This window comes from Lagenorhynchus albirostris, chromosome 4, assembly GCF_949774975.1.
Source record: "Lagenorhynchus albirostris chromosome 4, mLagAlb1.1, whole genome shotgun sequence".
In the NCBI taxonomy this organism is placed as follows: domain Eukaryota; kingdom Metazoa; phylum Chordata; class Mammalia; order Artiodactyla; family Delphinidae; genus Lagenorhynchus; species Lagenorhynchus albirostris.
In genome coordinates, this window is record NC_083098.1 from 82062180 (window position 1) to 82088425 (window position 26246).

The window sequence follows — 26246 nt, forward strand, 5'->3', positions numbered from 1 at the left end:
AGTGAGGCAGGTTTCAGTGTGTCAGCGCAGGTTCTGCTGGTGTGTCACTCTAACTTAAATTTAGCTGTCATAGTCCTAGGCTCATACATTTTGGCTTCTTCCTTGGCTACTTTAAATGAGGCTCATTTATTGTAATCTATTTTTCATATGGTTGGGATCTGTTTTTTATATAGACCATAATATTGGACTTGTAAGATAATGACTTTTAAGCTGTGAGAGTGGTTTTCAAATCTCTCTTTTTTTCTAAGAGCAGAAACCATTTTCCAAACTAAATATTGCCTGAATATATTTTCAGTGTATATGTAATATACAGAAGCAGAGCTTCTCTGGTTAACAAGTGGAGAGGTGGGGAGAAGCCCCTAACTGTCTCTCCCTTCAGACCCTTGCCCTCATCATGATCCACGAGTGGCTTTTCAGGACTCTGGGGCTCCACGGAGCACAGTTTGGAAACCAGATAATATTCCGTATGTGTGTGAAATTTTTAGGAAATGTGCTTCTCAAAATTTCTATAGATATTTTCCCTCGCTTTTCAACAAAAGATCAGAACATCCTTGTGGTCATACACAAGACGTTTCTGGCCGTATTTGAATTAATGATGCAAAATGCCATTGACACATTAATGGTAGCATTACATTAAAGGCATTTAAAATGTGGAAGATTTGTAGAGCTTTTCCTGAAATCAAGAATGTATTTTTAATAAGTTACAAAATAAGTGGAAATGTTATAATATGGTTAAGGTTGTAATTTTAAACCCTGCTGTCTGTCTTATCCCTCCAGTGTTTGTTCAAGCAAGTAATTCAGTTTTCAAAATTTAGTTAAAAGCCTTATTCCCTTGGGGGCTATAACTCCTAGCATAATTCCAAAAACATGTATCAAAATAAGCCAAGAACATCCAAGAAGATAATGCCATGTGTCCCCTGGTGCAATGCTTTGTTACTTTTCTACCCAGCTCATCTGAGCACTAGAATGCCCCCCTTCACCTCCAGGGCACAGTAAGGGAGAGAGGATGTGAAAGGTTTGAAAAAGTTCTCTGGATAGGGTTTTCCCTAGTAACAGTCATTTTTAGAGGATTTAGGACTTTTACATCCATCTATAAAATATCATCAACATCTCTGCTACACAGTTGTACAGTTTGGTCTCCAACACTTGCATTCAGATGGTAGACTTTTCAGGATTAAAAAGAAATTATTTCTCTGATGCTATGAGTTGTTTCAGGATGTTCCTGAAACATCTTTTTTCTTTTACTAAATAAAGGTCAGGAAGGTGACATTTATTACTAGGAAACCCAAGACATTCAGGAGCAAGAAGGCTCACATAGTTAAAATGCCAAAGAGATTATGAGAATCACATCAGATACTGAGGTGTCTTTACCCAGTTTGAGGAGAATTGTAGCATCACTTGGGTTTTGTGGACAGAAAACACCTTTTCGTCTCTGTTCATCACCACTTGAAAGAATTTACAGTTGTCTCATTCTTTCAGACAGCACACTTGTCCTGTTTTACCTTCTTTAGCCTATTTCTTTTGAAAGACAACGTATTTGGACTTGTAATTTAGATTATGAAACCACTTATAGTGTTGGTCTATGTTTTTAAATATTAGATTTTTTTTTTTTTTTTGCAGTACGCGGGCCTCTCACTGTTGTGGCCTCTCCCGCTGCGGAGCACAGGCTCCGGACGCGCAGGCTCAGCGGCCGTGGCTCACAGGCCCAGCCGCTCCGCGGCATGTGGGATCTTCCCGGACCGGGGCACGAACCCGTGTCCCCTGCATCGGCAGGCGGACTCTCAACCACTGCGCCACCAGGGAAGCCCTAGATTATTTTTTAAATTAAGAATTTATTTGTTATCTGGTCGGGAAAAAATTGCAAATAAATAACAGAATAATTATCAAGTCTTATACTTCATTAGCAGTGGTTTCTCTGTAATTTCTCACCTTCCTCTTTGATCTGCTACTTTATATTTATTTCTAAGACACAAATTTATTTGCCTCATACTTATAGTATGCTGCTGGATTCCTTTGAAAATTAGTGGTACAGAGGGCTTTGATCTTACTTATTGGGGAATATTTTATAATTAAACCATTGGTCGAAATATGAAGGTATTCCTTCATGGTAAATAGAGTTTTTGAAAAATTTTTATATTTGTTTGCTTCAATAGGGAAATGCAATTGCATAAATTACCTTCTAATCACTTCTGATGTTTGAGAAAGCAAATTATTTATCTTGAGCATTACAGAAAACAGTGAGATATAATACTTGTCTAGTATTTCCCTGGTGATAAAATTGTTCTTGTCTTCTTCTCTTATTATGAGGCATAAATTACAAAATATGCTTTTTGAAAAATCAAAACTTACCCCATACTTTTATCTGTTAACGTTTTTTAGATTAATTATGGGTCAGAGAGGATCATTTTTGAGCTTAAGAGTAATCAAAAAGCCACAATTTTGGCAGCATTTAGCACCCCTTTGAATCAGATAGCTGTGTTGTATCTTACATGCACAAATTTTTATAATTCATAGTTAATATATATCTTCCACTAGACTGAAGCTTCATGAGAGCAGGGATCGTTTTTATCGAACTCATCTCTGTGTCTCCAAGAACTGCCTGTCTGGCCTGTATTAATCACTGAATAAGTATTTTATGAATAAATGAATGAGTCAATTAAATAATTAATTCAAAGGCTAAATTCACTTAGTAAGTGCTTGCTTAACGAAAGCCTGCCTTCTGTTACCCACATAGTTCATGCTTTCTGCACATTTGAGGATGTTGGTTTCAAATGCGTTGTCACTAAGGATACTTTAGGGATGTGTTAGAAAAGGTAGCTAAGGATTTTAAAGGATGCATTCGTTAGAAATTTAGACTCCGTCATTTTTTTACAAACCTGTCTTCCTACTTATTTAACAGATGAATGTGGGACACACTTGGTCGCAAAGATTCAACAACAAATGCCTCAGCACTTGTCAGGCTCTGTTGTGGACTCTGGGGGCACAGGAGGGGGAAAGGATGGAAAAATCCCTGTCTTCATTTCAGTGCAGGGAGATAGGCAGTAAACTTAAACACTGGAAAATGTCATTGCAGACAGGGCTGAGCACCCTGGGCTCCGCGATAGGCACCGAGATAGGACAGTGAGGTAGTTAGTGATCTTTTTTTTTATTTTATCTCCTTGGTTCCTCCCCAAAATATGGTTGACATTTCTGGGATTTTTGAGAAGACTGCCTTGATGTGGCATAATACAGACTGACCACTACACTCGGGGGTAACTAACAGCAGTCCAGCACCCTTCCCAACATATGGTGGGGAGTGGTGTAGAGGATTCCTAGAGAAATAGAAAAGTTAATGAAAAACAGAACTTTTCCTGAACATTTATGACTGCCAAATTCACAGTCATTTCTGTATTCGAACTGAATACTTTTTCAGATAAAACCACCCGTTTCTATTCTTAGTAGCTGCCAATATCACTTTCATTTGTACTAAAAACTGAAACGTACTAGATGAAAATTTACATGATGTACTGGTGATTTTGTGGTTTCAAATTCCAGTAGTTTCCTGTTTTACTGTTTGCTTAAGAACATTTGCAGTCTGTCAGCTTATCGACTAAGACCTGCCAGTTTTTGAGCCTCTACTAAGCTTCAAGTCCTCTGCTCCTTAACTTGATTAGTTAGTTCCAGGGGCCTCTAACGTGGGGTACACAAAATGAACCATTGGGGTAAGCAAGAAAATGTTATAACTTCTGTTTCTATTTATGTTTTACTCATCTTTTTTTTACAATTTGTTGTTGCATTTTGCAATGTATATAATTTATTAACATTAACAAAGCAAATCGGATATACAAAAGATATAGACATACGTAGTCTTAGGTAAGTACTCAACATCTTTTCCTACCTGTACTCAAAAAAAAAAAAAGGTTAAGATAAACAATCTATTTTCATCCTCAAAACAACTCTAGTACAGCCATATTATTAGCCTTATCTTGCTGATGTAGAAATTCTTAAAAGTTATTTGCTGAAGGACACATAGCCAGTAGTTGGCAGAGCAGGGATTCAAATCCCAGTTCTGTCTTAATTCCAGATCTCAAGTTCCTAATCCGTATGTTATTCTGCCAGGACGGTTTAAAAGAAAGCAAGAATGTATGTAAAACGTTGGTGACTTGGAAAGTAAAATGTAACCACGTGTGTAGTTGAGTCATCATGAGATCAGCCCTTGGGGTGGGGAGGCATGGTATTCCGGACCCGTCTGCGTAGGAAATGAGGCAGGCTGTGTGCACTCTGTGTAATGTAATGTACTCTATCCTCCTTAAAAATGAAGGTGGGGGGCTTCCCTGGTGGCGCAGTGGTTGGGAGTCCGCCTGCCGATGCAGGGGATGCGGGTTCGTGCCCTGGTCCGGGAAGATCCCCCATGCTGCGGAGCGGCTGGGCCCGTGAGCCACGGCCGCTGAGCCTGCACGTCTGGAGCCTGTGCTCCGCAACGGGAGAGGCCACGACAGTGAGAGGCCCGCATACCGCAAAAAAAAAAAAAAAAAAAAAAATGAAGGTGGGAATATGTTTTTCATGATTTTCCCTCAACTCGTCTTTAGAGTCTTCTTAGTGAAAGTACTTAATGTTCCCTTAGATCTCTGATCTCACGCTTCTCCTTTCTGGCTGATTGATCCCTAATTATGAACGCTTTGAGGTAGACTTTCCACACTGGGTTTTGCTCTCTTCTCACTCCGATAAGATGGATGTGTTGTTTTTGCAGGCTACACCCAGTCGCCTCTCAAATCCTGATTCTTTTCAGCTGGGTGTGTGAATTCTGACCTTATTTGGCAAGCCCTTGGCTCTGTGACAATTCAAATATGATTTCTGTGGTTCAAAAAGCACCAAACCTCCTTCTTGGCCTTGGTTGCCTGATTTCTCCAGAAGCAGGCTAATGAGCCATGCCAGTGATTTAACGCTGTTAGTCTTCATGTACTCTAGCTCAGCTTAAACTGAAAGGACAGAGGTATGAGAGTCTCTTCTGTTAAATAAAACCCCTTTGTCGTGTGCAAAGAGATGTTGAGAAGAGAAGCACAAGAGTGAATGATGCCCAGTGGAATGCAGACCAGAGAGAAGCCGGTGATCTTTGAGAGCCAGCGTTGTAGAATGGTTCTGAGAATCCCATGGCCACCAGGGCCTCCGTATTCCAGAGGTACCGTATCTTAAAGCTAAAGACTATGATGACTGCCACAGTCTTCCAACTGGTCTGGCAACCTCCATTCTTCCCCATCCATCCCCAGTTGGCCACCGGTGAACTCTCTGAGTGTAACTCTGATCCTGTCCCTCCCCTTCGACAATTCTTCCCCAGATGCCCTTTGCCTTTGGAATCCCAAACATAAAAAATAGCCCCTTTGATTTCCATTCCCTACCGGTTTTTCAGGCTTATCGTCTTCCTAACTTACTACTCAGAGTTTGAGATGACTGATCCAATTTCATCCTCAGAACAACCCTATTAAATTAGCATTATTTAAATCACCACACACCTCGCTTCATTTATCGGTTCCATATTGACTAAATGGCAGCTTCTCAAACACAATGTGCATTTGCATACCTCTGTCTTTGCAACATGCGATTTCTTCTGTTTGGGATTTCTTCCCCATCCCTCCCCACCTCTCCCCAAGTGCCTGGCTAATTCTTAATTTTTCGTTTAGGATTTTAGGTCAAATGTTAACTCGTGTTGGATGGTTTTTTTGAGCCACCCAAACTAAGAAAATACTTATTTCCTGTTTTTATCTTTTGTACTCACAGAAAATTTTGTGTTTACTTCTAAGATAGTATATAGCATATAGTAAATTGATTATTTAGGGAGAGTACTGTTTTTCTCTGATGGTAATCATATATTACAGTTGAGAGGCTCTGTCTATAGTTTGGGATTGCAAGGAGAGGAGAGAGAACTGGGACCAGAGGACCTAAGGCCAGGCTAAGAAAGAAGGGTCAGAGCTGACCCAGGAAGTATCAAGAGCAATCAGTCAGGATGGAGGCCAGTGCAGAGATGCGCTGCTCACCAGTATTATGCATCAGGGGTCTGCAAACTCCAGCGCAAGAACCACATTCACCCACTGCCTATTTTTGTAAATAAAGTTTTATTGGAACACAGCTCCATCCATTTGTTTACAAATTGTCTTTGGCCATTTTCACACTACAGTGACAGCATTGAGTCGTTGCAGCACAGAATGTACGACCCTCAAACCCTAAAATATTTACCATCTGTCTCTTTACAGAAGAAGTTTGTCAACCTTGCTGGAGACAAGCAATTAGGTCCTCAAACCAGCAGCATTGTCACCAGTGTACATTTCCAGGCCTCATCTCAGACCTACTCAGTGAGAAATTCTGCGGGTAGGGCCCACTGATCTGTGTTTAATAAGCCCCTCAGGTAAATCTGAAGACCGCTGCTCTCCATTTCTGCTCCTGTGGCTAATTACTTGGGGCTTGATGACGGCCAGGCAGCAGGGTCTAGGAGAAACAGGTACCAACACAAGGCAGGGGGGCACAGTCAGAAAACAAGGAAGGGAGAATCCAAAGAATGGATTCTGAAGTACAGATTCGAGGAAGGAAGGGACTATGGTTGTGTCCCACCATCTTGCCCAGAACTACCTGCTCGGTGTGTGTGTGAGGGAATGAATGCAGACACACGTGTGTGTGTGAAAGGAAACCAGTCCCAAAATGTGAGTCTGGGGCCTGCAGGTGGAAACAGGAAACAGATACCCCTGGCAGGAACACCTCAGGACTGAGGCTGAAACCCATTCACAGAAACAGAGTATTACCAAAAACTGAACAACAGAGACAAATGTTTAAAAACCTGATGATTTACATAAAATTCTAACTTTCATTTAATCTCAGTTTTACTTTCCATTCGCTGCCTTGGGGTGTGTATTGATTCTTGGTGTGTTGTTTCTACCATCGTAGCTCAGCTGTACCCCAGTTTGACCTGACATAATTTATTCAACCTCCCCGAAGCTATTAACTGAATGAATCAGTGTAAAGCACGTAGCAGTATCTGGTATTTCTGTGCTAAGGAAATGTTTCTTCATCTGCCTAGTCACAATCTTATTTTATGTTGTAACAAAGGTTCCCAAATGTTACTACTATTTATTCATATTTACTCCAGTGATAAAACTTTATTTACCAGTATTATTCCTTTTATTTGTCTTCAAAGAAACTTCTGCCCGATAGTCCATGTTATCGTCTGAAGCCCAAGTTGATATGAGTTTGATAACTATGCTTTTCCTCATTTAGGAACATATCTTAAACTTTTAAAAAATACGAAATAATCTAAGCCCTGACACAATATTTGCTTATATGGAAATAGGTCATTTTAAGGTTCCGTTATTTCCCAATATATGTAATATAAATGTATTGGGGAAAAAACACAGTTTCCAAATCTGTCATAATGCATTTTACCATAGTTTTAAAATACTCTACATGACGTTTGTATCTTCACTAGGGTAGAAATTTTATACTTATATCCCTTTTTAAAAGCATTACATTATGAACATCTAAAAGAGAAGATAAGATTATCGATGACTTTTCTAGGTAAATAAGTATTATTTCATGATTTTTCAGTGATAACTAAATCTATATTATATCAAAGAGGCATCAACTGAAACCTTTATAACTTTTGGCACAGTGACATTTTGAAAGTAAAATCAGTCTTTGGAGGGTTTTTTTTTTAATTCCATAAATGCCATGGGAATTTTATCACATTTCAACACTTGCTGAATATGTAATTCCCATTGTGACCATTAGTGGCCATCTGTGTAAGGTAATACATGTTTGGGATGAAATTGATTATGGCCTAAACGCTCTTGTGTTATGATCAGGAAAAGCACGCAAAGTTCAAATCTTTTTTCCTAATGATCATTGTGTAGCTAAAGATATTCATTTCCAGAGGCCGAACAGCCTATCACTCAAGATCTAATCTCACAATAAATGACACCAGGGCCAAAGGAAAGGAGCCTGCAGAGCCTTCCACTAAAATTAGTAAATGCTGTACCTGAGGATAAAGGGAAAATTAACAGGCTTTCAAATGTAGTTTTTCTTTCGTAGGCATCAAAGTAGACCCACTGCAATTTTGCTAAATATTCAGAAATGTTTCATCAGAAATTCTTGTTATCATAGCCACCAACATGCTCCAAGTTAACCTACTTGTAACACTTCTCAGCATATTTTTTGCTGGCCCTACCTTTTTGGTACTTTATATTATCTTTGCCTGGTTTGGAAAATGTTTCCTTTTTACCTGTGCAAAACCAGCTGCTTTCCTTCTTTCAAATATGCTTTCAGTGTGATCTCCCCCATGCAGTCATTTTATTTTTATCAGGTTTGTGCAGAGTAGTGTATACCCATGTACTTCCTGAGCTCATATATCCCCTTAAAGTAGAACTAGAAAATAGGCAAATAAACTTGTTTATATATTTCTAATTAGTGTATTCACATCTTGGCTCTCACATTATCTAGTTACCCCAGGGTTTTGTGAAACATACTACAAAAAAAAATACTTTTTTGGTTTAAAATTTTTGAGAGCTTATATTACTGAACTATCTTCATGATCGTTTAAAATCTTATCATGCTCTCTGTGGAATATCTAACATTTGAACACAACTGTATCCTGATCTTCCCTGGCATGTGGGCCAGAATGATTTAGCTACTGATTTCCTAAAAGTAGCTGAAAGAACTGATGGAATCATTGTCTCAATGTTGAAATTACAGCAGTTGTGATGTTGGCATAGTTGATGCTGAACTGGTCTTCCTTTTCATTCTTGAACTTCTTGATGATGATTATTCATCAGGTTTTGATAGATTTCAAATCTGCTTCCCATTAAAGATAATAAAATAATGATATCTTTTTAAAGAAGGAAATTTGCCTTCCTGTCTTATATATTATATACTAGGAAGTCATGCATCAAGTGAATCTAATAGCTGCATAAGTTATTTGGAATATATTGAAGAGAAAATAGTCTAGATTGCAACAATACTTTAGAACATTTGGATTGGGGTTTTTTTTGTTTTTGTTTTTTGTTTGTTTGTTTTGTCATTCACTCACTCTGCAAATATACCAAATGCTGACTATCAGTGTTCCGGAGATACAGTATAAAGGTGAACAGAACCTGGTCCCTACTTTTCCTTTTTTCAACTTAAAATTGCACTTTTTATAGGTAGCCAGGGACCAAAGACTCCCCAGAGCTCTTCTTCAGCATCTCCTCGGAACCTGATGTGGTACGTCTGGGCTCACAGGGCCTTCTTTGAGTCAGCACTTAGTGCTCAGGCCAGCATTCTTACGAGGAATATGCCCAGGTTAAGGGCCCTTCACTCCCTCATGCCGAATAGGGACATCAGCCTACAACCAGAGGAGGAGCTGCATTTGTTCCTCTACCTAATATTACTTAAGTAGAAAAGAACTTAAAGAAATCAACGCTAGCCCCTCACAGACTGATGCCTACTTAATTTACTTCAGCCAACATTTATGGGGCAGAGACTGGGAGTTGACCACTATCTTGGGCACCATCCTAGACACAAAGGGACAAGAACGCGATGGGCAATACAGAGGATCTTGGTTCAAGCCCTGCCCTTCCGTAATCTATCAAGTTATGTCACTGTGACAAATCATTGCCCCCCTCTGGGCTCCTGTCTCCTCATTTGTGAAGAAACAAGGAGCTTGGAGGCATGACCCCTAATTTTGAACAAAACTACCAGAGTCATACGTTTAAACAGGTAATCTTAATATGATAAATTAAGTATGTAAAGATGAGCAAAGTTCTATCAGAGCACAGCAGAGGGGAAAACTTGTTTTAAGAAGTAAAGGAAAACTTCTTTTGGACTTCCAGGATGAGCCACGTTTCACCACGCAGGGCCGTGGTGGATGTGTGTGTGTCTGTACACATACCTACACGGGTGAACACGTGCATGTGTGTATATACTAACACTGATGCATAGGCTCGCCCATCTAGATTTAAGCCCTGTGGCAGAGACTGCAGGCCAGCTAATTTAACACCTATTCCTACTGCCCTTCTGCCTTGCCCCTCCACTGAGGCAGGAAAAGCTAAATACTAACAGCTCAGGATGGCCATGGAGCACCATCGGGCCAGTTGCTGTATTTGGAAATACACTGAGGACTTTTAGAAACCCTTGTGCTTTTCAAATAAGAGGTGGATACCGTTGGTTTTACCACCTTTTTCTTGTCTTCAGTGTGGCTGTTACAATTATAGCTGCGACAGCCACCTTGAGACACTGAGAGAGATCTGGAGAATGCGTGGAAATATAGTCAAGCCAACGACTTATACCCATAGCTACCCACTTCAGTACTAGTGATGTTAGAAGTCTTTATTTAAGCCACTTTCAGTCAGATTTTTTTTTCTATTATTTATAGCCAAAAACATTCCTAAGCAATATACTCATCAACTACACACACTCACTCTTATGTGTTTGTATATATATTTAACTTTATTTTCCATGCCTACCAAGACTTGGGGTTATTTTTAGACTTGAATTGTGATGAAAAGTAAATAGGACTTAAAGGGAAAAATAGAAAGTGGAATGCTTTCTTTATTATTATCAACCCAGACACTATCCTTTGCAGTAATCTCCCTTATATCTAGTCTGTCCTTCTCTGATATTGTAAATTAAAAAGTGAAGTCAAGAAGGGAGAAAATAGTTGAAGAAGAAAGATAAATGCTGAAGTAGTTCATTCTGGAGGTTAGGTTATGGGGAAAATGGGTAAGACTGAGAATCGGTTGTGGCTTGCAGAACACCGTTGGGAAGGGTACCCAACTAGTGACAATGCCTGGTCACATGATGGAAAGAAAGATTTAAATCTTAATCCATTATTGCCCTTTCCTATGTATTTAGGACCGAGAACACCATTATCTGTTTCCATTTGGCAGGCCAGTTTTCCCTAACAGCCAGGAGATTGTTCTCACTTTTCCCTCCATTTAGGAAGATGAGAGAAGCAACCATTCTTCTTCTTTGTCAGAGATGAGAACAGCTTTCCACAGTGTTTTGGTTATGTTCAGTCTTGTATGAAAGATACCATCTAAGGAGCAAGAGATCTTTAATGGTCTCTGACCTTCCACTATGCAAACATGGAACCATGTGAAAAACACTCAGCCCTGTTCTTTCTTTAAGAGACTAATGCTATCACTTTGTTTATTGCTCCTTTCTTCATCCTTTCTCATTGTATTTTGTGTCTACATTTCCTGACACTGCATCAAATTACAATTTAATAGTGTTCGCCTGTAACCTTACTCTTTTTCAAACAGATCAGTTGGATTACTTCTTCACTGGTGATCTTCCATAGTTTTTGTTTTTATTTTTTCTTAATAGCTGCCTGCTCCTTTTTAACTGTTTTTGATTCCCCCCTTCTACATTTGTGTGTGTGTTTTTAGAATCAGTTCCTTACCTTAGGGAGAAGTAAGGTAAGACAGGTAGCTTCAGGGAGCCTAAGTCTCCTGCAAAAGTACTGGATGAAAGTTAGGGATCCTTGAGAGAGAAAACTCAATGGGGTATTTGGAATTTACAACAAATTCGTGAATTATCATTTAGTCTCTGATTTTAAAACATGTATACACGTCAATGTTTCATTCTTAAAGAATCTAAACTTTTTTTTTTTTAATCTTAAAAAATGTTGCCACTCTCTTTCTCCAGAATCTTCAGCTACTTGGAGCCACAGCCATCGAGGATAAATTACAAGATCAAGTGCCTGAAACCATAGAAACGCTAATGAAAGCAGACATCAAAATCTGGATCCTTACAGGAGACAAGCAGGAAACTGCCATTAACATTGGTAATTCACCTAATTTAAACTTTAAGTCATGGTGCTTTTTAACATGTTCTGATATATTTTAGAAGATAGATTTGAGATATTTCAAGATTTGAAAGATTTGGTATTTTCAGATTTCCATATTTGTTAATATCATTGGGCTTGTCTATTTACTTATGGCCCCAGTGCCCCTTTAAATTTGCAATGATTGTATGTACAGCCAAACTTCAGCTCTTGCAACTATGTAACACCCTGTCTCAACTTTGTATCCCTGCCTAGCCCCACCTCCCATCCATAATGGACACATGTAGGTAACCATTCTGCTGCTGTCTGCCAAAGTCTGAAGGTGGGGATTATGGCAGGCTTGTATACCGACACTTGTTTCTGTGACCAAAGGTTATTTCTGAGATAGGAAGTAAGGTTCTTGCTAGTTTTCACTCATCCTACAGTTAATTCCAATTTTGCAGAAGGAGGTTGTATTAGGCAGCTCAGGCTGCCATAACAGAATACCACAGGTTAGATGATTTAAGCAACAGAAGGTTATCTTCTCACAGTCATGGAGGCTGGAAGTCCAAATCAAAATGTCAGCAGGTCGGTATCTCCTGAGACCTCTCCTCCTGGCTTGCAGATGGCCGCCTTCTCTCTGTGTCCTCGCCTGGCCTTTCCTCTCTGGATTCTCACAGAGCATCTGGTGTTTCTTCCTCTTCTTATAAGGACACTAGTCCTGTTGGATTAGGGATCACCCTTATGACCTTAGTTAACTGTAGGTAGCTCCTTAAAGACCCTACCTCCAAATGCATTCACAATGGCAGTTAGGGCTTCAACATATGAATGGGGAGGTGGGACACAATTCAGTCTGTAACAGAGGAGAAAGCTAATATTCGCTGTTAGAGGCCTATAGTACCAATAATATGCAAGAAAAATATTGCTTTTTTCCCCCAATTCAGTAATAGTTTGTTGCCTGAACACTGTGAACCCTGACAGTAACCTCTGGATGATATTGATTTTATGAATTACGTGTAAAACTCTCCCAAAACTAAAGAAAGCATTTCAGCGGTATTCACAAGATGAAACCATTTTTAGAAAGTCATCAAGTATCATGTATCTAAAAACATATAACTAATACTCCTTTTAGAAGTGTGAGTAATGACAGTATTCTGTGATAAATACTGTATTTATAAATGTAGTATTTATATTAAATAGTATAAATGCTATAAATTTATAGTAAATTGATGTTGTTAATAGAGGAAACTTAACTTTTAAAAGAAAACTGAGCAGTAGAAGTTTAAACCTACAGGCCAAACAAGTTGTTAATTTTGATTATAAAAATTATCACTGGTGTTAGAGACAAAACGGAAAGAAGATGTGTGAGAATACAGAATGCTTTAGAATCAGGAGACCTGGAACACACAGATATGATAAAGCAACATGACTACAGATAGAGGAAAAATGCATGGTGGGTAAAGAGTAATATGTGGGCAAAATAAGCAATCCTCAAGATGGTTCCAGATTTGTAGCCATTATGAAAGTTCCTCTGGAAAGGAGAGTATGGTGGTGGTTTCTAGCAACATTTAACCTTTAGAATCTTAGGCCATACTTGTTCCTAGAAAAGGGAAGGTAAGATTCATTCATTCAGCAAATGATGATAGTGCCTATGGTGCCAGGCATCCGTTAAGAACAGGGAACAAAACGTATCAGAGTCTCTGCCCTCAGAGCTCAAATCCTAGTCAGGGAAACAGACAATAAAGTAAATGAGGACACGTAGTATATTCGATGGCAATAATTGCTCTAAAGAAAAATAAAACAAGGAAGGGAGAATAGGGCATTGCACAGAGGGATTCAGTTTTAAATCAGGAAGTCAAGAATTCTTGAGAAGGCAACATCTCAGGAATGACCTAAGAGAGGAAAAGATGTCACTTGGATGATTCGGGAGAGCTGTCTTCTGTTCTAGAGAAAGAACAGAAATGCAAAGTGTGAGAGGAGGAGAAGAGGTCAGCAGTGTAGCAGAGCCCAGGTTGGATGGGCCTCCCAGACCGTTGTCCAGACTTGGCTTTTATACTGAGTGAGATGGGAAACCATTGGATGGTATTGAACTGAGCAGAGGAAACACTTGATCTGACTTTCCTGTAAAAAAAAAAAAAACCAAAAAACTATATATATATATATATAATCTCTGTCTGGCTGCTAGACAGAGTAGACTCAAAGCAAAGCAAGTGTTGAAGCAGGAAGGCCAGAGGCTATTGAATTAATCCAGATGAGATATGGTGGTGGCTTGGACCCAGGTAATAACAGTAGAGGTGCTGAGAAATGGTTGGGTTCTGGATGGATTTTGAAGGTAGAGCCAACAGGATTGATTGATAGATTAGATGTAGGGTATGGAAGAAAGAAAGGAATCGGGTAAATTCAAGGTCTTTTAGCCGCAGCAACTGAAGGATGGAGTTGCCATTAATCAAATGAGGAAGACTCAAGGAGAAACGGGTTTTTTGGGGGGAGGTTAAGAGCCTGGTTTTTGGATACGTTCAGTTTGAGATGCCTGTTTTACACCTAAATGTCTGCTATTAAGTAGGCACTGGCATGTGAGAGTCTAGAGTTCAGGAAAGAGGTCTGAATGGGATTTATGAGTTCTAGAGTGGTCAACATTTAGATGGTGTTTGCCCAGAGATGGAAACAACCTAAGTGCCCATCATCGGATGAATGGATAAAGAAGATGTGGCACATATATACAATGGAATATTACTCAGCCATAAAAAGAAACGAAATTGAGCTATTTGTAATGAGGTGGATAGACCTAGAGTCTGTCATACACAGTGAAGTAAGTCAGAAAGAAAAAGACAAATACCGTATGCTAACACATATATATGGAATTTAAGAAAAAAAAAATGTCATGAAGAACCTAGGGGTAAGGCAGGAATAAAGACGCAGACCTCCTAGAGAACGGACTTGAGGTTATGGGGAGGGGGAAGGGTGAGCTGTGACGGGGCGAGAGAGAGTCATGGACATATACACACTAACAAACGTAGTAAGGTAGATAGCTAGTGGGAAGCAGCCGCATGGCACAGGAATATTGGCTCGGTGCTTTGTGACAGCCTGGAGGGGTGGGATAGCGAGGGTGGGAGGGAGGGAGACGCAAGAGGGAAGACATATGGGAACATATGTATATGTATAACTGATTCACTTTGTTATAAAGCAGAAACTAACACACCATTGTAAAGTAATTATACCCCAATAAAGATGTTAAAAAAAAAAAAAAGAAAAAAAAAAAAAACCTTGGGAAGGAATGAGATCACAAAGGGAGCGAGCGTAGATGGTATTGTTTTAAATGTGAGGCCCGCCAACAAGGTTGCCTGTTTTTCTCCAGCCACGTTCAGCTGTAGGCAGACAGGTGCAGAGTGAGCCGAGTTGGTTTAGTCAGCAGGTGATTTTGCCCTGCAGCAAGTATAGCAAAGCAAGAGAGGGCAGGAGAGGAGAGGATGTGATGCAATCCAAGGGCAGGAAGATTGTGATGGGATCGATGGTCCAAGAGAGAGCCAGACAACCCTCCTGAACCCTTCTCCCAAAACAACCACTGGCCCATCTTCTGCTCTTCGTGTTGGTCATCGTGAAGGTTATTTCCTACACATTTATCAGTTTTCAGGGCGTTGAGAATCCTTACTGTAATCTCTTCCATATTTGTTTATCAAGACAGCCTTAACACTCCAGGTAACGTCCTTGTATCTTATCCCTCTTACAGCAAGCAAGAGCATTTCTTTTTTAAACTTCCTGCAAACCTAGAAAACAGCCATCACTTCTATTAAAAGAGACAAAATTTTAATTTTATCAAATAAAATAGATAAAATTTAGAATTTTGTAGTATTATCGTGTTAACGTCTTCACCTCTTCTCTCTAGAGAAATTAATTATATCAATCTATTTACTCTGTTTGGACATAGGACACTCCTGCAAACTTTTGAGGAAGAACATGGGAATGATTGTTATAAATGAAGGCTCTCTTGATGTAAGTAAGATTATCTTTTTAAAAAAAACCTTTAATAACTTAATTATCTTGTAGCATTTTATTTTATATTCAGCTAGCTGTGGAAATATTTTCCTGAGGTTAAAAGATACCTTACTACTATTGTTCTGCTAGAACAAACGTACAATGTTTTGAACCATTGATGTAAAAAGATGCTAGCTTTGTATCTATGACAGCTAAAAGAAATTGCTAAATGATTTGCTTAATGTTGTGAGACAAGAAAGCTGCTTTACAAAAGCATTATGTCAGGAGGTGGCTGAGTGACTGCAACTTATTTGTATCTGCCTGGGTATTTTGTATATTAAGCATTTAATGTCTGCTTTAGCTTCCAGTGTTGATATTTTGCTTCTTTTAAAAAAATGTGAAAGCTATTGAACAACACCAAATAACCAATAGTCAAGTTGTTTTTTGTTTTTTATCATTTTTTTTTTGGCTGCGTTGGGTCTTCGTTGCTGCACGAGGGCTTTCTCTAGTTGCGGCGAGCGGGGGCTACTCTTCATTGCAGTGTGCAGGCTTCTCATTATGGTGGCTTCTCTTGTTGCAGAGCACGGGCTCTAGGCACGGGTTTCAATAGTTGTGGCACACGGGTTTCAGTAGTTGTGGTGCTCGGGCTTAGTAGTTGTGACTCATGGGCTCTAGAGCACAGGCTCAGTAGTTGTGGCGCACGGGCTTAGTTGTTCTGTGGCATGTGGGATCTTCCCAGACCACAGCTGGAACCCATGTCCCCTGCATTGGCAGACGGATTCTTAACCACTGTGCCACCAGGGAAGCCCCTCAAGTTTTTTTTTTAATGTCCTAACTTCTGGGCTGAAATATGAATTCCTAGGATGTCTTTTTTCATGGCTGTGTTCACATGAAGTTATATTTGGAAAAGAGGGAAAGATTTTTTAGGAATATAGTGTAAAATAAAAGTTAACAAAAAAAAAAAGAAAGTAGGTCAAATGACCTGTAAATATTTTAAAGGAAAGGTGAGTGCAATTTAAGGTGGAAGACAGAACAGGAGAGGTGATTATACAACCGCTTGAAACAGTCATTGTGACGCAAAGAGCAGAGAAGAGCAAACCTGATAATTAGGGATGTTGGAGAAACCGAGACCAGCTCTGTAGAAGGGATGATGAAGAGGCAGATGTTTTGAAGTTGGATATAAAACAAATTACATGTAAGAAGTATTTAGCTTCTGATTTTTAAACTGAAATGATGACCTCTTTATTATTTGTCCTTAAAACAATCCTTGTGATACTCTTCCCTTTCTTGTGAAATCTTTAAGCACCTTGTAGCCTGAAGAATAATATATGATTTTGCAATTATGAGAGTTGTTTATGCCTTTCATTATTGGGGAAGTGCTTTTTGTGAATGAAGCTTTAATCCTAACACACACACACACACACACACACACACACACACACACACACACGCAAAAAAAAAAGCCAGCCCTCCAGAAGCTTATAAATAATAAGGGAGGTAAAGTGCATTCAAGTAACAGATATGTAAATAAGGTAGATAGCTTGCTGTGAAAATATCACGATGTTTAAGGAACTATTTACAAAGTAAGTGGCATTTAGTTACATAGAAGTGAGTACCTGAGTAAGGGGGACAAAAGCAGCAAAAGCTGAAAGTTACTGGAAGTAAGTTCAAGGCATATTTGGGGCATGAAAGAGGAACATTAAACTTGAGCACAAGGTTATAATTTTTTAAGTATGTTTTGTTTGAATAAATGTAGGCACAGAATGTAAAATTTAAAAGTTACAAAAAGGGAAAGTCTAGGTGGCAAAAAATGAATCGCCCACCTTTACACCCAACCTACTCGTTTACCTCCCTAGGAACGGTCACTAGTTCCAGTCTTGTGTGTTTGTCCAGAGATGTTCTGACTTACCTAAGGGATATGCATGTCCCAGATGTGCATGTCTGTGGACGCATCCTTTGTTGTTAAACACAAATTGCAGCATGCTGTCCACACTGCTTGATACTGCACTTTGCTTTTCTCACTTAATATATCTGAACAATTATTTTATAATGGTCTGTGTGAAGCTACCTAATTCATTTTAATGGTGGCACAGTATTTATAAGACAGCCATAAAGAAATGACAGAGGGGGGTTAAAACTGGAGAGCTAGTCTCGGGTCAGCTGTGGAAAGCTGGGCCAGGTTTGAGAATTTGCCTTCATAGGCGAGGGAAGCAATTACATCAGCCTCTTAAAAGAGGTGTGATGTGTAGAAGCAGTTCTACGTAGGCAAGTTGGAAGGGTGGGAGGCATGGGGTGCAGGTAAGGGACCAGGGTAAGAGTTAGGGAGGAGGAAATAGGGGCACCAATGCCAGCACTGTGGTGTGAAATTCGGGGAAACTTATCCCATGGGGTCCCTGAGAAGGAGCCATCGAAGGTGGTTCCAAAACTGGGTTGCAGTTGTTCACAACATTACAAGACCCTCAGTGTAAACATCCCCATAATCCCTGTAGACCATTAGGCCTTTGTCAGCATCATGGGTTACACGTGGTACCCAGGTTTTCTGACACTTGAAGGAAGTCAGAAGTGGGACCTGTGAGGTCAAAGCAAAAGCATGACCATGCTTGATTTGACATCCTTCTTGTCTGGATTTAGGCTTTCACTTTATGTAGAGTGTGCTAGCATTGCTTCTTTTGTTTTCATCTGTTTCATCATTTTTCTCCAACTCTTAGACAAACACAGTCTTGAAGTGTTTTAAGTATCAAGTGATGTAAATAGCAATCTCAAGAAAAAAAAGAGAACACTGAAATACCAAAAATATGCAATGTACTGAATCATGTATTGTTAAGACAGGTTTATTTATTTCCATTTTGAAGTTTCCAAGATGGCAACTCAAAAGTAATAAACACCTCATTGGGACTTCTCTGGTGGTCCAGTGGCTAACAATCCGCCTTCCAATGCAGGAGATGCAGGTTCAATCCCTGGTCAGGGAACTAAGATCCCACGTGCCATGGGGCAACTAAGCCCATGCGCCACAACTATTGAGCCTGCGCACTCTGGAGCCCATGTGCCACAACTAGAGAGCCTGAGTGCTGCAGCTACTGAGCCCACATGCCTCAACGAAGACCTGATGGGGCCAAATAAATAAATAATTTTTTTTTAAAAGAAAAGTAATAAACACCTCAAAGGTACTTGCACTATCTGTTGCTGCAGGACCAAACGTAGAGCCTCAGGGGAATAATCAATTTCAGTGAGAGCAGGGACACCCCTCTGTCTGTTTTGGTTTGCCATTCTCTCTCACTCCCCAGCAAGTTGCCTAGCCCATAGTTCGTACTCCATAAATATTTGAGAAGTGAGTCACTGAATAAGGTTTAATTAAGGGCTTCCTTTAAAAACAGAAAAAGGTTGTGTATCAATTTTAAGTTTGGTAGTAATCGATCATATCTGATACTTAAAGAGCAAGTGTTTAGAAATGTCCTTAGCAATTCAAATGCCAGTTAGGTGTGGAAGATCACAGGCAAACACTATGGCTGAATGAACTGACAGACTCATCCAGCTCCAGACTACCTTGGGTTCTCGCACTGCTGTCTGGAGAAGGTTTTTCTCCCAGGGAGTTAAGTGGTGACTTTACAAATCTGGCTGTCTGGGGTGAGACCTGCTGTGGCAAACTCATTCACTTCTCAGCAGGAAAGGAAACAGCACTTTGCATCATAGCTCCTTCAGATCTTGTGTCATACAACCCATGGCTGAGATTTCAGGCAGGTCATTAGAATGAGTCTAGGTAAATCATTATTTATTTTTCATTGCCATGGAAAAGAAAAGCATCCTATGTGTTCAAATTGGACTGATAATAGTAAGAGATAGGGTTACCACTCCATCGGCACAAAGAATAATTAACATTTAGGTGATAAACTTAGGAACATGCCATCTTAGGAAATAATATTAATATAATAGGAAATAAATTGTGGGTGTTCAGAGTTTTGTCAAGTGACAATTTTAATGTACCCAAATCATTCTGTACAGTAGCACAGTGGTTAAGGTACAGTTCTGCCCCACCTGAGTGGGGCACCCTGGGCAAAGTGAAATTAGATAACTTCTCTGAGCCACTTGTGCTGCCTGTCAGGTGAGGATAATGTTACCCTTGGATTGGTATGGTTAGCACAAGGCATAGCACGTATGAAAAGGTTATGTTACAGAATTGTGTAGAAAAATAGTCTATGTTGAAGGCTTGCTCTACAGACCTAATATGGAAATCTGATGGGCTTTTCTGCCTCTGCACATTCCCGGTTCCTTTCCCAGCAAAAGCAGCACGCCCTGCTAGTATGACGCCTGAGAGCAAAGCTAGGTGTTCTCACCCAGTTACCTGACAGTGTCAGCAAAAGAGTTTCTTAAAAAGCTTGATCATACTTGTTTTAATTTAGAAAGTAAGAATTTCATGGAGGAGCACCTTTAATAATCTAAAGTAGATCAGAATCTGTTAGATATTTGTTAGGTAACAGAATTTTCTATCATGTGACTTTGAACCACTTTGTTTTGGGTTCTGATTATGATCTTGGTATGAGACATTTTCTTAAGGGTCTGCAAAAGCACAAATTTTAAATTACTGGCTTGAAGGATATTTTGTACTTCTTCCCTAACTCTACAGAAATGCCCAGGAAGTATCCCATTAAATTCACAGAAACCCCTTCCGCTTAATGACCTAGATCCTGTCTGTTAAAACTGGAAACATCTGAAAATGTGAGCTAAGAACTAGGGAACCTCCTATGTGACCTATCTTTAGCTCCCAGTGTCTGATTACAGCATCTTTCAAAATGTAGTAAAACAATTCTGGAAGGACTGAGTTGATGTTATATTAAGGAGTGTGATTATTATAGTATTCACATCCCCCATAGCATACTAACTCTGTGAATCTCTGGAAATACTTTCAGGTGACCCAGAATATCTTTTTTGATGGATATGATCTAACTTTTTCTAAAAGGTAGAAAGAAATTGAAGACTGATTCATTGAGATAGCTCAGGATTTCACTACCCTCATTTGTCAAGTCTGGGTAGGTGGGAGGAACCATAATTTCTAAGCCATTAACTCTGTAGGTACCCAAATCATCTTTCTTGAGTCTCACATGATATACCTGTAACCTTGGCCTCTCCTCCTTTTAGCATCTTTTTTATGTGGAGAGTTGTGGGATCTGTCCTGAGAGGTAGGGCTGGATGTTAAATTTGTTCTTGTTGTTTTTTCTCCTCTTTTCTACTGTCTGGCTTCCCTAGGAAACAAAAAGGGGCAGAGAGGAAAATTACTTACTATATATTTATTGAATCAACAGAAATGATGATTAAATATGTATGTGAGGAACTTGGAGAAATAAATTTCTTCCACTCAGAGTCAAAAGCCTTCCCGTTTTCCCAAGTTGAACTCCTGAGAAGCCCTGCCCACCTCTCCTGCTGATCATCTGGGCACAGTTTTTTCAGTTTCTGCTTCTGTTGACATTTACATTTAGCCTGATTAGGAGTCAGCACCCAATATAAGGAAGCAGAGTATGGATCCCAAAGGAATATGCAGCTTTTTGACTGTGTGAAAAGGGAACTGCTTACCCCTGCAGGGTTCTATGCGTGGCTATTATAGTCATAAGAAAAACACTAGCTTATGTTTATAAGTGCTTATATTTTGTACTAAGTACCGGACTAAGGATTTTACAAGGACAATCACATTTACACCTGAAAACATTAGTAGGCAGATACTATTATGCCCCATCTTGAAAGGTTAACTTGCCCTCTAGTGCTAAGCAGCCCTGGAAGGCTGTATCTAAGTCACTGGATTCCAGAGTCTAAGAAAATAAGAGTTCTCTGGGCCTCAGCTGCCAGTGACTCTTATAAAATAATAATAATAATATCCATCTCTAGGATGTTGTTGTGAAGATTAAACAAAACAGTACCTTTTAAGTACAAGGTCTGGCATTTAGTAAGCACTTAAGAAGTATGGACCATGATCATGATCGTGATCATTTCTTTTAGCATCATTATTCCTGGGGGTAGGGGGAGTTTCGTTTTGCCAGCTGCTGTAAGAGGTGATTTTAAACAGCTGCCCTCCTCACTACTTAAATTTCTCTACTTAATTTGCAAATATGAACTTAAGCCAGCCTAGGTTTGATTATGGATACCAGTCTTTTCCCTCCCTCATATATTTTACAGAAAATGAATTGTTAACCACATTTCATATTAACAAGGAGAAGAATATATATTTTTCAACACCACAGGAAAAGAAAGCCCTTTATGGGATTGCACATTTTTTTTTCCTAGCTGAATTTGATTTTCTAACACCATGTAAGCTTCAAATGTAACTTACAGGCATTCATGACATAAATGGTGAAGTTGTCATCTGCACCCTTTTAAGCTCGACTTATATGTATTATGCAGACAAACCTTACTGCTTGGGGAACCAGTCACTGTGGAACGGCTTCTGAAAGAAGTCCAGAATAAGCAAGTTATTGACTTGACTCCGGAAAAGGAGGGGAAAAAAGAGAATTGAGGCTACTTCAAGTTTTGTCTTGATATGTCCCATGAGTCTAATGCAGTACGTTTTGTATTGCTTTGAAAAATAGTTCAGGCAGGTTTTAAACCACACTGAGTTTTCCTCCACCGCCAGCTCGGGAACTTTAGTATTGTGAATTCTCTTTTGCCATTAGCAAAGCTGTTTCAGCTTTTTCGGCCTGAAAATGTATAAGATCTCAGTTTAACTTTTAAGGTGTTAATGTATCCCTATCAAAAGCAAAGATATGTTTTTATAATGTCCCATTGCAGGATGATTGTTCAAATACTGTCTGGCACACGGCTTACTTCAAGTAGCTCTCAGTGAAGAAAGCCAGCTTTGTTCCGTTTGAGAGAAACGGGTTAGTAAAAACTATATATAAACATTACAAAAAAAGAAAATAACAGAAGAACAAATAATCTGTTCTCTGTTCCTCTGATTTAAGACGGTGTCTGCCACAAGCCAAAGACTGTGGTTGAAAAAGTTCCATCAAACCCATTGTTTGGTCTCATAAAAACAAAATGTGTCCCCTTTGCTCAAACAAAATTCTGTAATCTTGGGTTGTGTTCAGATCCCTAAGTGAAGTTGTTCACAGATTCATAGTGTTGCTGTTCTGAGAAATTCTTCCTCCCCCTAAGCCTGAATATTCTTTATCTTTTTTTTTTTGGCTAAACATCTGAGCTCTTCTAAGACTCTCTGAGACCTAGAATTACCGTTAAATGCCTTCTAATCAGTCTGCCCTCTTGCCATCTCCCAACAGCTTGGTGGCATTTTTGAGGTGAGCAGACCATGCCTTGTGACTTTTTTTGCATCTCTTTTTTTTGTATCTTTTGATGAATCAGCATAGCCATAAAATTGACAGTTTACAGGAAACCTATGTGTCAGGTAAATCTGCACGCATTAGCCTCTGCTCCTATACGGATGACGGTGTCTGTCTCAAATACAGATGGAGACTTTGAGTTCACAAAGCTAACGCCTGTGGGATCCTGAGTCTTGACCTAGATTGCTCTAAGTCCGAAACTGTTTTTCTTTTTGTTCTTAAATAACCCTTCCTTCTCCAGAGGTAAAGGGGACTCAGTCTCAGAAAAAAGCATTCTGGAAGGCACGCCCCACGTTTGCCAGCTTGCCCCTACCTCCTCTCCCGCTCACCACCAGGACTGCAGAGCAGCTGAAAGAGGAATGCTCTTCTGGGAGATGGTGGCGTTTGGGCATCTTGTATTTACGAAATTCGGGAACGACCCTATATTTCGTTTTACTGTGACAGTTGTACATAGATTTATTTGAATGGATGTGGGAAATAATGGAAATGGTGTGCATTTGGAATGTGCAGTGAGAAAACACAGCAGATAATGATTCTTCGGTATTCCTACATTAATTAATTCAAATCATTAGGGAAATGGGCCCAACGTCAGCTTTCTTTGTGGTTCTGGGTAAGAATTTCTCACAGACCCCAGTTGTTACTGTCTCCAAACCGTTGATTTGGTAATTTGCTTATTTTCAAAAAACCGGTTGTATATTCTGTGCAGCCTCTTCTGGCTGAATTGAAGGCCATACGAGAGACTGGATGTCTGCCCATCCAGTTCCTCCAGGACACTTCCTCCTGCCCTTGAGTCACCGCCGCCGCTGGAGAATATTTAATGCCAAGCTCAAAATAAGTGTTTAGGAGACTTTCAGTGGTGGTTTCAAATAATTACTGTGAGAGCTTTGGTAAAAGCCTTTATCCACAAAACTATTTAAATTATATAATTATATCCCCTACCTCACTCTTCCTTCCTTTCCCGGGATTTGTCTGTCTTTGCTCTGTGCCGCCATCCCAACACTGAAAGATAGACTTAGACCCAGATTGGACACTTTCTGCCTTTCTCTCTAGGGTACCCAAAACGAGAATAGATGCCTCACAACGAATTATTTGCCTGATGGAACCTATCATAACCCCAAATCCCAAACCTCTGCCCAAGGGCCAAGAGCAATTTACCCAGCGCTGCAACTTCCTTTTCTTAGCTTCTTCCATTCTTTGACCCATTTCAGATGGCATGACCCTACTGGGAGATTGGGCCATTTCCTCAATTACAGTGTTTTATATCTACGCCTGCCCTGGAAAGCTCATATCTGTGTATCAGCAAAGCATGAAAAAAATTTTTTTTCTCTGTTTCCCTCTTCATTATATTTAGCAATATGTATTGATTAAGTGCATTTGCTTGGCTGCCTTCCACTAAGCTGTTTTAGAAGACCTCTTTGGCCATATGTTTTTAATGATTTCACCTTCTGTCTGCCTTTACCCATTTTAGAAAAATGACTTTATGTTGGTTTGGTTCTATACAAGTATGTTTTTAAAGGTTATGTTCTAATATAGCCTAGGAGTTTAGAAACACCAGTTTTTCTGGTCAGAAACTGTCCAAGAGAGAGAGTGATCCTGACGGGGATGAATACTAAATGGACCAATTGTATATAAATGTAATTTCTCTTTATTCTCAGGTATATGTTCTTTACCACTTACTACCGCCTGCAGTAGCTAAAGAAGTAGTTGATATATGTGTTGCATAGGGTTATATGGAATGACCAGTGTTCCACTGAATCAATAATACAGTGTCAAAAGATAATACCCAATGGTTTACCGACGTTGCTGTCAGGGAAATCATAACTCACTCTTTAAGAACGTGCTAACATTGTCCATACTTGATATGGTCAGAATGTATTATTAAGAATGTCATTGGAATGTTCCATTGATTTGTAATTTTAGGGTATGAACATTTGGAGAGTGCAAAAATAGAGAAAGAATGAAACATTATTTGGCCATAAATTTGTAAATACCTCATGTCTTAAATGATGATGAGATGGGGCCACAAACCACCAAAACAGCTAATAAAATAGCTGTTAGTTTAAGATTTTTATATATATTCTCTTATTTGACATTTTAACTTAACTGATAGTAGGTTTTAAAACCAAGTAGGTAAGCTAAGGTTTTTTCACACACACACACACACACACACACACACACACACACACACACACACAGAGTATTTATTTATCTGCTTTTAAAAATCATCAATACCTAAGAAGTTAAGTTGATGGTGTTAGAGCTGAAGAACATGCCAGCGAAATAAGTCCTCTGTGTTTTGTTTATCATTAGTTATTTTCAACCTACTATTTGTGAAGCTCTCATTTGCATATAATGCTATTTTATGTAACTGCATATATATATATATATATTTTTATGGGAGCTTAAAGTCTAACATATTGATGTGGTCATCTGCAAAAAACATAGTATGAGAGAAATGCCAAATCACTTTGTAACTTTCAAGTTATTTTCTGCTCAAGAGTTGTATCAGGGCCTCCCTGGTGGCGCAGTGGTTAAGAATCCACCTGCCAACGCAGGGGACATGGGTTCAAGCCCTCGTCCAGGAAGATCCCACATGCCGCGGAGCAACTAAGCCCATGCGCCACAACTGCGTGAGCCTGCGCTCTAGAGCCCGCGAGCCACAACTACTGAAGCCCACGCGCCTAGAGCCCGTGCTCCACAACAAGAGGAGCCACCGCAATGAGAGGCCCGCGCACCGCAATGAAGAGTAGCCCCCGCTCACCGCAACTAGAGCAGCAACGAACACCCAGTGCAGCTGAAAATAAATAAATAAATAAATTTAGTTTTTTAAAGAAGAGTTGTATCAGGTTAGAGACAGAAATTAAGAGATAAAGAAAAACAGTCTAGGTTAACTTTATAAATATTTGTCCTCCTACCACCTAGCAAGAGCTACATGCCATATGAGAAGAGATAATGCCATCTTTTCTGTAATTGAGGGAAGACAGGTTTCCAGATAGTTTTTATGTAGAAGAAGTAGTAGCTAGTAGAGTTGGGTGTTAGCAATGAAAAAGTAGATTGAAATAAAATTGCCATTAGGAGATTTCAAAAGGAAACTGAAAATCATCTCAGTAACATACCACTTGGATTGCACTGATGTTGTGCAGTGATTGACAGGTTGCAGAACATTCATTCTTCTTTGGGTGTTGACATCTCTC

General features: G+C 39.6%; 1 protein-coding gene across 2 annotated transcripts in view; it reads left to right on the forward strand.

The window, feature by feature from the left end:
* ATP8A1 (ATPase phospholipid transporting 8A1) overlaps window positions 1-26246 on the forward strand; it is a 236858-nt gene that overhangs the window by 124330 nt on the left and 86282 nt on the right. For both annotated transcript variants that reach the window (XM_060148261.1, XM_060148260.1), the window contains 2 exons: window positions 11644-11782; window positions 15687-15751. In XM_060148261.1, the coding sequence (XP_060004244.1) occupies window positions 11644-11782; window positions 15687-15751 (204 nt within the window). The remainder of the gene's footprint in view (window positions 1-11643; window positions 11783-15686; window positions 15752-26246) is intronic.